The sequence below is a fragment of the Cheilinus undulatus genome, linkage group 3 (assembly GCF_018320785.1).
Source record: "Cheilinus undulatus linkage group 3, ASM1832078v1, whole genome shotgun sequence".
Classification (NCBI taxonomy): domain Eukaryota; kingdom Metazoa; phylum Chordata; class Actinopteri; order Labriformes; family Labridae; genus Cheilinus; species Cheilinus undulatus.
In genome coordinates, this window is record NC_054867.1 from 12,337,914 (window position 1) to 12,350,874 (window position 12,961).

Genomic DNA, 12,961 nt, shown 5'->3' on the forward strand with positions numbered 1-12,961 from the left:
GATTGAACATTTTAATCTTTTGTTAGCCTTAATGCTAATGTTATGTTAGTTCTGATCTCTGAATAACAAAAAAAAGAAAAAACGTCTTGAGTGTTAAATGTTTACATCCCATGCATCAGGTATTTGTAACGGGTCTGAGCTCTCTGGTGTTCCCTCTACCAGGGAAGACTCTTCCAGTTGAAAAGCAGATGGATTTGCCAGTCTCCATCTCCATGTCTGGCATCAGGCAAATCCATATTGCAAAGCTCCACTCAATGTTTGTCTTCAGTTGAACACTGTTTGGACCAATCAGCATCATTTGAGGAGAACGAGGCAGTAGCTATTGGCAGAGTTTAGTTAAAGTAGCCGTTTGCAGATGTAGCTACAACATAGCATCAGATTTATCAGACCTCGACCACTTTTTGTATGAAAAAAAGAGCAAAATCAATACTATAAGCCTTCCATGATGTGAAAGATGTTTTCATTCTTCTACTGACCTGCTTTGGCATAATTTGTGATAGATGTGGGGTGGTTAGTTGTACTGTGAGTGGTTGTATACAATGACTGCTAATGGAGAGATTAGCTCGGACTTAGCCACAGCGGCAGTTTCATCAGAACTGGACAACTGTCTTAATAAAACAAGAGCAGAGAGCCACACTGAAAGCTTTTCATGACAGAAAATATGTTTTTTGCTCTTCTCCCAGTCTGCTTCTGCATAGGTTTACAATTGTTACTGTGGGAACTGCCAGTTTATCCAATGGCTGCTGCCTTAGTAGCTTTTAGTTTGGATGTAGCAGTAACTGGACCCCACAAGTACTAAGAATCATACTAAAAGCTTTTCTTGGCAGAGAAGATGATTTTTGCATGTCTTCTGACTGGCCTTGGCATGAATTTTATTCATCGCCATTCACAGCTACAGCAGCAGTCTGCTCAGGACAAGTGCATGCATGCTACAGCATTCTGTCTTGTTGCTCTGATTGGCCCCATCATAAATGTGATAGACAGAATGTTCCTCCAATGACCTTCAGAGCATTTTTTGAAAAGCCCTGCCCTTCCCAAATGCTTTCTATGGGAGCTTTCCCAGATAATGTGAAATGTATCCATGCAGTAGATTTATGAAACAGTCGATCTGGCGTGTCAGGTTATCCTGACAGATATATTTACAGCTGAACTGTCAGTGAAGCTGGACACATGCAGAAGCAAGGTAAAACGGCCTTAGAGAACACAAACTGCATTTGGCATTTATTCATGTTAACTGTAAAAGAATGTGTCTTTTTGAAAGGAAATCTTTTATTTGTTCATTTTCTATTGTATCATGTCTGTATGCTCAGACACTGCCAGCTGTTTTAAATGTCCTATTTTGCTTTTCTTCTGATTTGTTTCACCAGATGAAAAAAAGCATGGTGGATATTAAATTCACTTTCATGTATTTTTACCATTGATGGGCCAAGTACAAACACAAAAGACATTCTTAAAGTCTTCTAATAGGCTGTTTCAAGTCCTCTGTCTGTCTCTTTTACTGTATACTGTTCATCTAAAGAAACAGGACTGGAGAAAGACGTCAGACAGGAATTAACAATGTCTATGGTTTAGATGTTTTTGATGTTTTATGTTTCTTTTTATTATTGATGAGTAAAGTGTGTATTCCAAAAAAAAGCTATGGGTAAAAAAATCAGATATGCCTCAGCTTTAAAGAATAAGAGCATTGAAACCATGACAAAGAAAATCCGAATGGTTGAGTCTGTGTTTGTCACCAAAGCTTCATCATTTTTTTAAGACATGCACAAGACATGCACACGCTGTGTTAATGGGGCCTTAATGGAGTAACTGAGACTTGTTTTGTGTGAATAACAACAAAGAGGTCTAACAGCATGAAAACGAGCGATTACGCCCTACATGGACATATAATCCTAACATCATCTGGCAAATAAATAAATAAATGATCAAATAAAAGCAGGATGACAGAAGTAAATGAAGCCATTTTTCAAGACAAATGCTCTTCATAAATCAGGCTCTGTATCCTATTACCACCTTAATAGCCGTAGAAGACACGTCTCACTTAAAATCATTCTTCTTCATGCTGCCGTGTTGTCACAGGCAGTCCAAATTGATGTTTGGTCTGTTTGCGGTTTTTGCCCTTTTAAACACTTTAAACAGCATCAACCTGTTTCTGCCACTGACTAATTGGCTGTTTTACAAACACGCTGATTCCTACGGTTGTGTTTATCTGTGTTCTCTTTCCTTGTCGTCCTACAGAGAGCAGCGTCTTGCAGAGTCCCATGTTCACCAAGCAGCCTGGTAGCATTGTGTACCCTGTGGAGACGGTGGAGAGGAACAGGGAGGTGGTGTTCAGCTGTGAGGCCCAGGGAAGCCCACCTCTAATGTATCGGTGAGTGTGTGACTGCGGTGCCTCATCTGTCCCCCTCTGTGCACATTGTTCCTCCCCATCGATGCTGCTTGTTGTTTTACTGCTGACAGGATCAAAATCTTCCAATTTAAGACCACCTGTCACCGAAGAAATGACTCAATTTTCCTTCTTCTGATTCTATCTCCCTGTGTTGGCAGCTGCAGGAAATTTCAATACCTGTAAATCCTGTAACACAATACATCACTTTAATACTTACAACTGCACCGAGAAGTGAAACCTCGTACTGCTAAACAGATTTATAGCATGAACAGAACTCATTCCTTGACTTGATTAAAAGAAAAATAGCAGTGATTTGTTAAAAGTATTTCTTAAATGACTCACCCAGCATGTCCAGTAACAATGGTCCCTTTTAAAATTCAGCTTCACTGTCAAAAATGTGGTAAGATTTTGCCTTGATGGCTGCAATATTAAAACCAGACTGCAAAATGAAATGCATATTCATAACATTTAAAAAAAGAAAAGGCCAGTTTCCCTCCACAGGAACTAAACCTAGCATACATTAGGGCTGGGCATTTAATCACAAATTAAACTGAATTGCAATTTTATGAATCGCAGCTGTATTTCTTAAACTTGATATATGTCAAAAAACAGTTAAATGCATTCATTTTTGCAGCAGAGATTTTATGCACATTATACAAACACTCAAGTGTCCATTTTTTTTAGAATTGTGTACAAAAATCCTCCTTTTTGTGTTTTCTTTTTCTTTTTCAAAACAAGTGACATAAAAAGATAACTCCCTTCAATAAAGCAATTGATAAAAAAATTGTAATACAAGCAAAAATAATTGCTATTAGATATATATTTTTTATTGTTCCGCCCTAGTTCATTCTATCTAATACTGATGAAGCTGACACAGCATCCATTTAAATCTGACATACTTCTCACCCATCCCTGCGTGCATTAATGCTGCTGCTGCTACCAGCAAAGCTTCACCTCCTCCACCCCAGCCACCTCCTTTTTGGCTTAAAGTGTGTTGCAACCTCATGTTCAAATACAGGCTTCTATGGATTCATTGCTTCTGAAATATTTTATTTGTTTTCAGCACACATTGTCATAAATGTATCTAACCATACATGGGGTTTCTAGTCATGTGCTCCATGGAAAGTAAAAGCATGTTGCTTGACTAATCCAGGGAGCAACTTTTGGGCAGAGCCTTCTCCTCCAAGTACAACTGTAAATTCATTGTGCGTGAAATAGTTAAAAGTATGATGAGAGGGCTCCTGACTGAATGTAAGTTATAATATAAAATAATTTATTGCTTCAATTTGTTGGGAAATGCATATGATGACCTAATGATGATCACACATTGGATTACAAAAGCAATACTGGGGGAAAAACACAATTACATTATTTTTGCAAATCGTTCAGCCCTAGCATACAGTGGGAGTCGAATGCAATGAACTACATAGCACCATTATACATTGCATTAAAATGTGCATTTTTCAGTGAAAATGAAATTGAAAAGGCAATAAGGAAACTGCCTTTGACTTTTAAATTTGTCCTCTAATTCAGTGGTTCTCCTGTGGTCAGACATCAGGACCCACCACTGCCTCCTTAAAGGGGATATTTTATGCAAAAAACACTTTTCCAGGCTTTTTTAACAAAAATATGCACCCCTGGCCTGTTCACAATCCCCTCAAGTACCAGAAAAAAAATCATCCCCCCCCCCCTTCTTTCTCCACATTTAAGAGAATGTGGGCTAAAGCAAGCTGTTCTCAGATATTCCCCCTCATGATGTCATGTGGAGAGTTAGCTTCACCCCCAGGTTCGATTGGCCCTTCCCGCTTGGAAGGAAGTTCCGCCCTTCTCTCCTGATCAGGAGAGCCGCATCCATTAAGCCACATCCAAGTCCTGAGAGGGGCGGAGTCAGACAGCTCTGTAACATTTAAAGCCACAGACACAGAAACAGCTCGTGAGCAGGGCTGAAACAGAGGATTTTTAGATATACAAAAATTCCAATACTGGAGTGTTTTTTCAGGCAACAAACTTAACAGGCATGTTTTAGGGACCTCTGAGAACAATATAAACTTGTCTTAAAGGGGTAAAATATGTGACTTTTAAGAGAAATCATGACCCAAACTTTTGAAATTTCCAACCAAGCAAATTTATCTGTTTGGACCCTAAACAAAACATGATCAGTCAATGAGTCATGTTTTAAAAGGTCATTATTACAGAAGTTAATGCATGCATGCATTTTATTTCACCCCATTTCCCAAGACAACATGGAAATAGGGTAATTTCATAAGGGATTTCATCAATATCTTGGAGAAACATGCTTGTTTTCCAAAGAAAAGTAGATAAATAAGTTGAAAGCTTGAGACAAACAATAAAGTTTAGTCATCATTAAGGAAAACCTATAGAATATATGCATGTATGTCCCCTTAGGGCTTCCATGCAATAGACTTTTTGACACCTTTTTGTTTCCCTGACACACATTTCATGACCCACTTTTGGGTCCCGACCCTCTAGTTGTGAACCACTGCTGTAATTGACACAATCAAATGCTAGTTAATTATAAATTAATAAATGCATATAATCTCAGTGGGACAATGCTTTATTTGAAGAATGAATAATTTCAGTCAATTAAAGCTGAATGCATCTCTCAGCATTTTTTGAATCAAAAGAATAAAGCTATGTGACATTTTATTTTCAGGGTCTGATCCTGCTGTACATCATAATATTCAAACAAGTATAATATTCAAATGCTGTAAGCGACACTGCGCCCCAGTCTGTTGTTTCTACATTTACATGTCACTGTGCCTTTTAGGTGAGAAAATTTACATCAACAATCAACATCTTGTCAGAGAGCTGGAGAATCGTGTCATTTAGTGCCTGTGTGTGTTCTTATGTGGCAGCGGGATTGTTGGGTGAGGGCAATAAACAAATCCAAGCACAGGAGAAAAAAAAAGGAAAAAAGTGAGATTAAATGTACCTTTGAAAAAGAGGAAAAACAGACATAGCTCTGTTATTAAAAATAATAATATGTGTGCACTAATGTTAAGCCTAGTCTACCATTATACCTCTGCTTTTATTCTCGTACGTCCATATTTACAAGTAAAAATGAAAATGTAAATGTTCAAAGGGAAAATTGGCAGTGTGCCAGCTCCGCAGTGAAGCGGGGTCAGGATGTTATCACAGAGCTCCAGAGTGCTTCATCAGCTCAGCATCGTCAGCCTGGAAAAACTGATAGATTTATTGTTTTGATCATATTCTTACACATATGAATAAAAGCTGCAAAAATAAACACATGCATGTGAATAATTTGATTGCTTAAATCTTGGTTTATCTTTAATATTGAATAACTGTTGAATTTATTTAGACTTTTTCACTATTGGTCGTCTGAACCCCCTCATGGTCTGATTCACCTCTGAATCCTTACTGCGCCCCGCCCTAAAGTAAGGAGACTTTTTAGGCATTAGAGACTGTCAGGTTAGGTTTAAAGAGCATAATTAAGGTGCCAAGACTGGAGATCCTGCTACTGGGAAACAGGCAGGTGAATGGAAAAAAAACTGATAAATGGGTTTTAAAAAGCTAGTGAGTGTGTGACATGGTGGCTATGTCAAAAGAAACTTCAGAAAATGAGAAAATGAGTGACACTGGTATGCAACTAATGATAGAGTGGTAGGAATGATTTAAAACATCAACCACAGCTGTTGCAGCAAGTTCAGACACACTCAGTTAATTATATGGAAAGTAGATAAAAAAAGGGATAAAAACTTATTCAGAATACATGTGTTAAAGATATTTATGAGAAATATAAGTTGTGACTAAATAGATGCAGCATATAAACAGAAGATTATATATAAAAGGCTGTGATTTGTGTAATAAGAGTTCACTGCTACACTGCAGACAACTGAGAAATTATCCAGAGAAAAGTGAATTGTTTATCAGTTAATGACAAGCAAAAAGTGAATGTTTGAACTAATAATATTTATAGAAAAGCAATATTAGATGGTGCCATGTATGTGAAAGTGTACATTTTTTTATCATCTGTTTGTTTGTAACTGTGCACAAAAATAAAGAGTGGAAGAATGAAAAACACATTTTAAATCTGATATTGATGATGGTGATGACAGAAACAACATAAACAACCACATGAATATTATAATTTAAATCAGTGGTTCTCATCTGGTCTGGCCTCAGTACTCACCAGTTGTTAGGGGTCACCCCTATAAAAAAAAAAAAAAAAAATATAGGGGTGCACAGATGACCTTGCGGTCTAAGGCGTTACCCATGTACGCAGGCAGCCCAGTTCGAGTCCGGCCTGTGGCCCTTTGCTGCATTTCTCTCTTCTTCTCTCCCGTTTCCAACTCTATCCACTGTCCTTGTCTATCAAATAAAGGCACAAAAGCCCAAAAATAAATATTAAAAAAACAAAAACAAAAAGATATTAATAACAGATGCTTATTCAATAAATAATGTAACAGTCCTGATCCTGGAAAGAGCAAAAATATAAGACTGAAAAAAATCAAACAGGACTCATATAACATGTTTTACAGCCCATTTTCCTGTGATTACATGTAATTTTTTAGATAATTTCCAGAGATCTTGAGAAATTACCTCATTATGATGGGAAAAGCAACTTTATTATTCCAAGAAAAGGATATAAATGAGTTTAAAAAACATTTAAATTTACCCATTATCATCATAAAACAGAGGAAAAAACATTTATAGATGTATGCCTAAAAAGAACTGCAGTACTTGTTAGACCTTTTGCCACCATATTTTCTCTGGACTAACATTAGGGACCCACTGAAAACAGTTCTGCAACCCACTTTGGGGTCCCCACCCACCTGTTGAGAACCACTGATTTAAATAAAGACAATTAAAACAAATAAGAATATACTTAAATATTATATTAGCCAATTTACATGTTGCAGTCTTGAGAAATTATAGAAAAAGAAAAAAACATAAACATTAACATTATGATGCTTTACTGTAATCGGTAAAGGAAGAAGATTCAAACTGAAGTGTAGAAATGCTGAGGATGAAAACAGTTGTAAAATATTACTGTGTTTATGACAGAGGATTGAGTCTTTTTTTATTTCAGTTATTAAAAAAGATTCCAGGTGGCATGAAAATATGTCCAGATTTTTTTTTTGACTGCATCTCAGCAGTGTCACTGCTTGATTTTCATTTCAACATCCATGTTAATAAGTCAGTCCTGTCAGACTTCCTGCATGAACGCTGTATGTCTCATGTGCTGAAAATGTTGAAGATAGCAGGCTTGTCTATTTATACCACATTTATAGATGTGCACATCTCTGAGCCAAAATAGACAAGAAAGTGATAGACAGTCAAATTTACCTTGTTTTGGCAGATATGTATGTTCACATCAGTGTGTTAATTGCTAACTTGAAATGTGTTATAAAGTAGTTCTCTGATTTCTACTGTTGGTGAAGCTTTCTGTTTCTACACAAGTACAGTATGTCACAGGCAAGATAAACACAGTATGAGCATTCTTTGCCCTTGTACCCTTCAAAGTAAAAGCCCAGTATAGCATTCCTGTGGAGAATATCCCATGATTTGCACAGAATGCCACTGAAAAAGAGCAAGGAACTATGGGGAGTGAGAGTGCGGGAAAGACATGCACCAAACAGTGCAGAAATCTGGAATCAATCCCACAACCATTGTTTGAGGACTATGACCTCTGTATCTTGGTTTATTTTGAAGTTTAACCAGCTTAGTTCGGCTATAAATGAGTCAAAGACGGAGCTGTAACAGCAGGGAGATGCTGTCAACTTGCAGCAGACATGCCATAGACATGGAGCCTATCCCGGCTATCACTGGGTGAGGGGTACATCAGTCACATACAGAGACAAACAACGAGGCACACTCACATCTACCACCAATTTAGAGCCACCAGTTAACCTAACTCTTTGGTGGTGGGAGGAAGCAGGAGTACGTGGAGAGAACCCACGCACAGAACATGCAAACTCAGCAAAGGAAGGCCCTGACGGGGAAGTGAACCAGGAACATTCTTGCTGTGTTGCAAGAGGCCAAACCCCAGCAGCCCCCATGCACCTGGTTTAAATGCCACAGCAGTAAGAGTCTGAGCTGGTGGCAGCAAACACGCACCCAGGCTGAAATAGGCATGTTTTGCCCAAAGAAACAACCACATGATTTGGAGAACAAATCCCAAAACTTCTAAATGAGAAACGACCAACTCTACCTGCTGATCCACAGTCACCCCCTTCAAAATAAGACTCAGAGAAGAATGGCTTTTCTTGTCTGTATGACAGACAGTGACAAACCAAAACCACAAGTCTCTATTGGAGATCATTTATTGTTATTTTAATCTCAGACAGTTTAATCCAAACACTCCACATGACACTTCTGTTCTAAAAGTGGAAACCATAAAGTCCTAATCTGACAAAGCCTGCAGCTGCTACTCTGACAATGAATCACACTTTCCCTGGACTATAACGTGTTTGGAGCGTGTACTTACAAATGTGCTTTACCACATTGTAGTCTCAATAGTGATGGAATGGAGGAAGTGTCTATTTTCTCTTCTATCCCACTGGGCTGTCAGTGTGTCCTCAGACTCAGCTCTCCTTTTGTCCTGAATGAAACTGCTCCAGGATTTGTCCCTTGAAGCGGCAACAAGAGAGTCTCTGCTCTGTTGTTTCTAGCTTTAGAAAATACTTGTTCATCCACACAAATCAAGCCTGAGCTGATCAGGATCATAGGAATGAATTACATGAGTTCTATTTTGTGGTGGATTTTCCTTTCAACCCCCTGCTGGAAATGTGTCTTGTCTATTTGTGGCTTAGGACTGCACACTAAGCTTTGCATGTACTGAGCTGAAACCTCCTTTTTCCCTGACAGAGTTCAAAGAGCAGCTGTTTTCTCCTCTTTATTTCCTTCTCCCATTGACCATTAGTCTACTGGAAGTGTGTTATGTGGTGTTGCAGCATCTCTGGCAAGTGAACTTCAAATCAATCATGTTTGCTCACTGAAATTGCTGGGGTGAGATTTGGAAGGATTGGTACATTTTATACTGGGGATTGAGCCAGCTTAGAGGATGACCTAATCAGCTGTTTCCTGTCAAGGTCGCTGTGCGGTCCTGTCAGAGAGGCTGCTGCCTCTTTGAGATGTGTTGCCACGAGCAGAAAACAGTTAAATCATGTTCAAAGTTCATTAATTGCATGTCACACAACAGTGAATTGTGACAGTTTGAGCTGCTGTGTTTACATTAGATGCCACAAGAGAAAATATGTGTTCAGTCCTGTCAGCAACACCACAATAAAACCAGAGTGACGATATTAAAGGATGTTTTGTTTTCTTTTACAAAGAGGAGAAAAGAGGTTGCTGCATAAATACTGTAATCAGACTCAATGCACTGCTCTTCTGCTCAGGTAATGTTCCCTTTCTTTTGCAAACCTTTATTTATAATCATAGTCTGGCATTACAATCACCAGTTGGCGCCAGTTGTGAATACACCAATCACTTACGAATTATGCATGAGCTAATGAAAGAAACAAAACAGACGCAAATGAAAAGATAAAAGATAAAAATAAGAAATTAAAAAGCAAAAGAGTCTATTTAGAGATGAAGATATTTTGCTTGCAGCTTAACAACTGTTGCAGTTTGAACAGGATTTAATGTTTTCTTGAAGTGTTTCAGCGCAGCCATGATGATAAAGACTTGTGTTCTGATCTGTGTTGTGTTTTTCCTGTTAAAGCTGTTTTTGCCTTTCTATATATGTTCTTCATGCATTCGTAGCTCTTACAGAACATTTTCTAGTGAGCCCAGAACTTGGCTGACTCCATTTTTAATCCATTTTCGATCACTTACTTTGGCTTTCTTGAGTGAGCAGCCATATTTGTTGAGGACACAATGTAATGCAAAGCATAGTGGGAGTTGTAGTCGACCTGTGGCTTCTCTCCTGCTTAAAGGAACGGCACAAATGACTCTAAATGCAAGAAAGCGCATGAACTTTCTCTTGTATTTATTTAGATATTTTGAAAACCATTTGTCACAGAATGTTTATTTTATCACTGTTTTGTCCCCAAGAGATGGAGAACAAGTCTATGCAAAAAAAAATGCTTCGTCACTATTGTTTACTGTGTGTTATCAATGAAAATCTTAGAGAAATTCCAACTTGTTTTTTAATTTTGTCTTTAGAGTCCTATAACTTTTTCATGACTTAGGTGACATTACTGTTGTAGATATATTGTTAAAGCCCAGGTTGTCCTGAAAAAAAAGATGCATAGAGCTTGACTGTGCACCACAGGGTTGAAGTTTTACAAGCTTTTTAAGAAAAAAGTCCAGGCGGGACATGATGGTGAAAAAAATAGCTGTGAGCTCTAAGAGTTAAATCCAATGCGGAGAACAACCAGAAGGGCAATTAGAAGAAAGTCTGTGTCAGTTTTCTGTGATGTTCTTCTCTCTCCTCTGGAGCATTTCCGTGTCAGCAGCACAGCGCCACGTACAGGCTTGGCATATGCACTGCAGCATTTTCAGTCGTTTCAGAGGTTCCATGTTTACGGATATTTCCTGAAACAATCCCATCTTTACAGAAAACTTTTCAAAACGAAATGGCAATACATCATTTTCGTCTCCATGTGGACAGGGCCTAAGACCAAGGCTGGCTTATAATGCAAACAGTGTCCATTATTGTTCAGGCTATCTAATATCAATTTAATCTGGATGGTCTACACAGTCTTCATAGGCTGAGTCCTCCGTATGCTGGGTGCTAGCCTTCAAAGTGAAACACACCACTGGCCTATGACCTGTGTAGACCTCTTAAATTAAACTGAAATGTTCAGAAAGTTATATTTAGATTCATTATCAAGAACTTATACACTGTTTGGAGCTGATTCCATTTGTCCATTTGACAATGCATGATGTCATTCAACTTAGAGCATTGAAGGTCACGTATTATGCAAAATATACTTTCTCAGGTTTGTCTAACACTTTTTCGAAAATGCGTGCTAAAATAACCCGTTGTCAGATTTTCCCGTTGTCAGAGAGGAGGATCAGGAAAGCCACATCCATTTCCTGAGAGGGGCGGAGTCAGGCAGCTCAGTAACATTTGAAGCCACAGACACAGAAACAGCCTGTTCTGAGTAGAGCTGAAAGAGAGACGTGCAAAAATCCAATACTGGAATGCTCTTTCAGCAACAAACTTCACAGGCACGTTTTGGGGACCTGTGAGACTAATATAATATATAATATCTCGTCTGTGCTTCACTATTGATATTCTCCTGTAAACAACATCTCTTTTTAGCCAAACTTCATGTCCATAAGAAACCATCTCAACAAAAAATTGGTCAAGTTTATTAAAAACAGAGACTAATGTGAATCATGAAGGAGCATCTTTAAATGACTGCATGCTACTGGAGTTTCTCCTTTTGTGGTCTTATGAGTTCATTCTTTAAACAACCTTTGTCGCTCTAAAGCTTTTCCATTCAACAATCCTGAATCATTCCTGTTGTGATGCCAGGATGTACAGTTTTTCTGGTTGTTTTCATGTTTTATTTTCTTTGTGTTTTGGATGTTTGTGTACTTGTTGTGACCTTTTTGTGTGTTTTTTGTCATTTGCAGCAAGTTTATTATGATATGACTGTTTGGGATTATTGTGTTTTGATTTGAAATTGCATGGTTTATTAAGCCCCAGCCCATTCCTGCTAATAGAAAATCTTTTTCTATTAGCAGCTTTTTCACTCTTTGCTGCCTCTGTTTAAACCGAGGCAAATGTCCACTGAAAACTGCTTACTATTACCAGCTTCTTAACTTTATTTAAAGGGGCTTTAACTTTTTATGCCATACTCTCCAAGGGATTAGGGCCAGTTCTTGCTTCTTAAAAGAAAATTTCATAGCTTAAAGAATTTAAAAAATATATAGTTTTGTCTTATTGTAACGCCTGCTTTATTTTGCTGTTGGAAATTTCAGAAAAATGTTACAATATGTGTGACGTTTGCTCAGTAGCTTCACATGGTAATATTTTTTAAGAATTCAAAGCACCATGCTTAAGAAAAGGAACAGACCGGCTAACATTCACAGCCTCATAAGCCAGATGGTGTGTGGTATTATGCCTCTGTGTACACAGCCTGTTGTTACATGATTACATAAAGCATGTGCCTAACAAATGGAACTGCTGTTGTGGCCTGTTTGCCAGCATAAATCATTGTAAATAGAATTATTAAATCATGTAGTTTATGCGTGTTTGATGTAATCTGTTGCTCCATACTTCCCACAGAGTGGGATACTCCCATGACATGAACATCATGTTTTTCAAAGCTGCTTTTTCAAGCACCCTTCCCTCACTGGTCTCAATTTATCTTTGGTAAAAGTTGTCAGGAAATTACCGCATTTGTCACTGAGCATTTTTAAAGTTGTTTCTAATTGGCTTAAAGCAACAGGAACTTTCAGTGTGTTTAAACTTTGAGACAAAAGAGAGAGGGTTGGACATTTATCGTAAACTAACACTTTTAATTTTCAGTGAGGTAGGATTTAAAAAAAAATTCCTTCTGCTGGGAAAACTCTTAATTTTCAGACGTAGGACATGACTGCATACACAGATACATTGTGCTAGGTTTGGGACTCAAT

The 12,961-nt window shown here is 38.1% G+C and overlaps 1 protein-coding gene across 1 annotated transcript in view; it reads left to right on the forward strand.

The window, feature by feature from the left end:
* Positions 1-12,961, forward strand: part of LOC121507462 (contactin-4-like) — a 268,675-nt gene that overhangs the window by 89,366 nt on the left and 166,348 nt on the right. Inside the window, exon 3 of the mRNA XM_041783800.1 lies at positions 2,236-2,368. Within this exon, the coding sequence (XP_041639734.1) occupies positions 2,236-2,368 (133 nt within the window). The remainder of the gene's footprint in view (positions 1-2,235; positions 2,369-12,961) is intronic.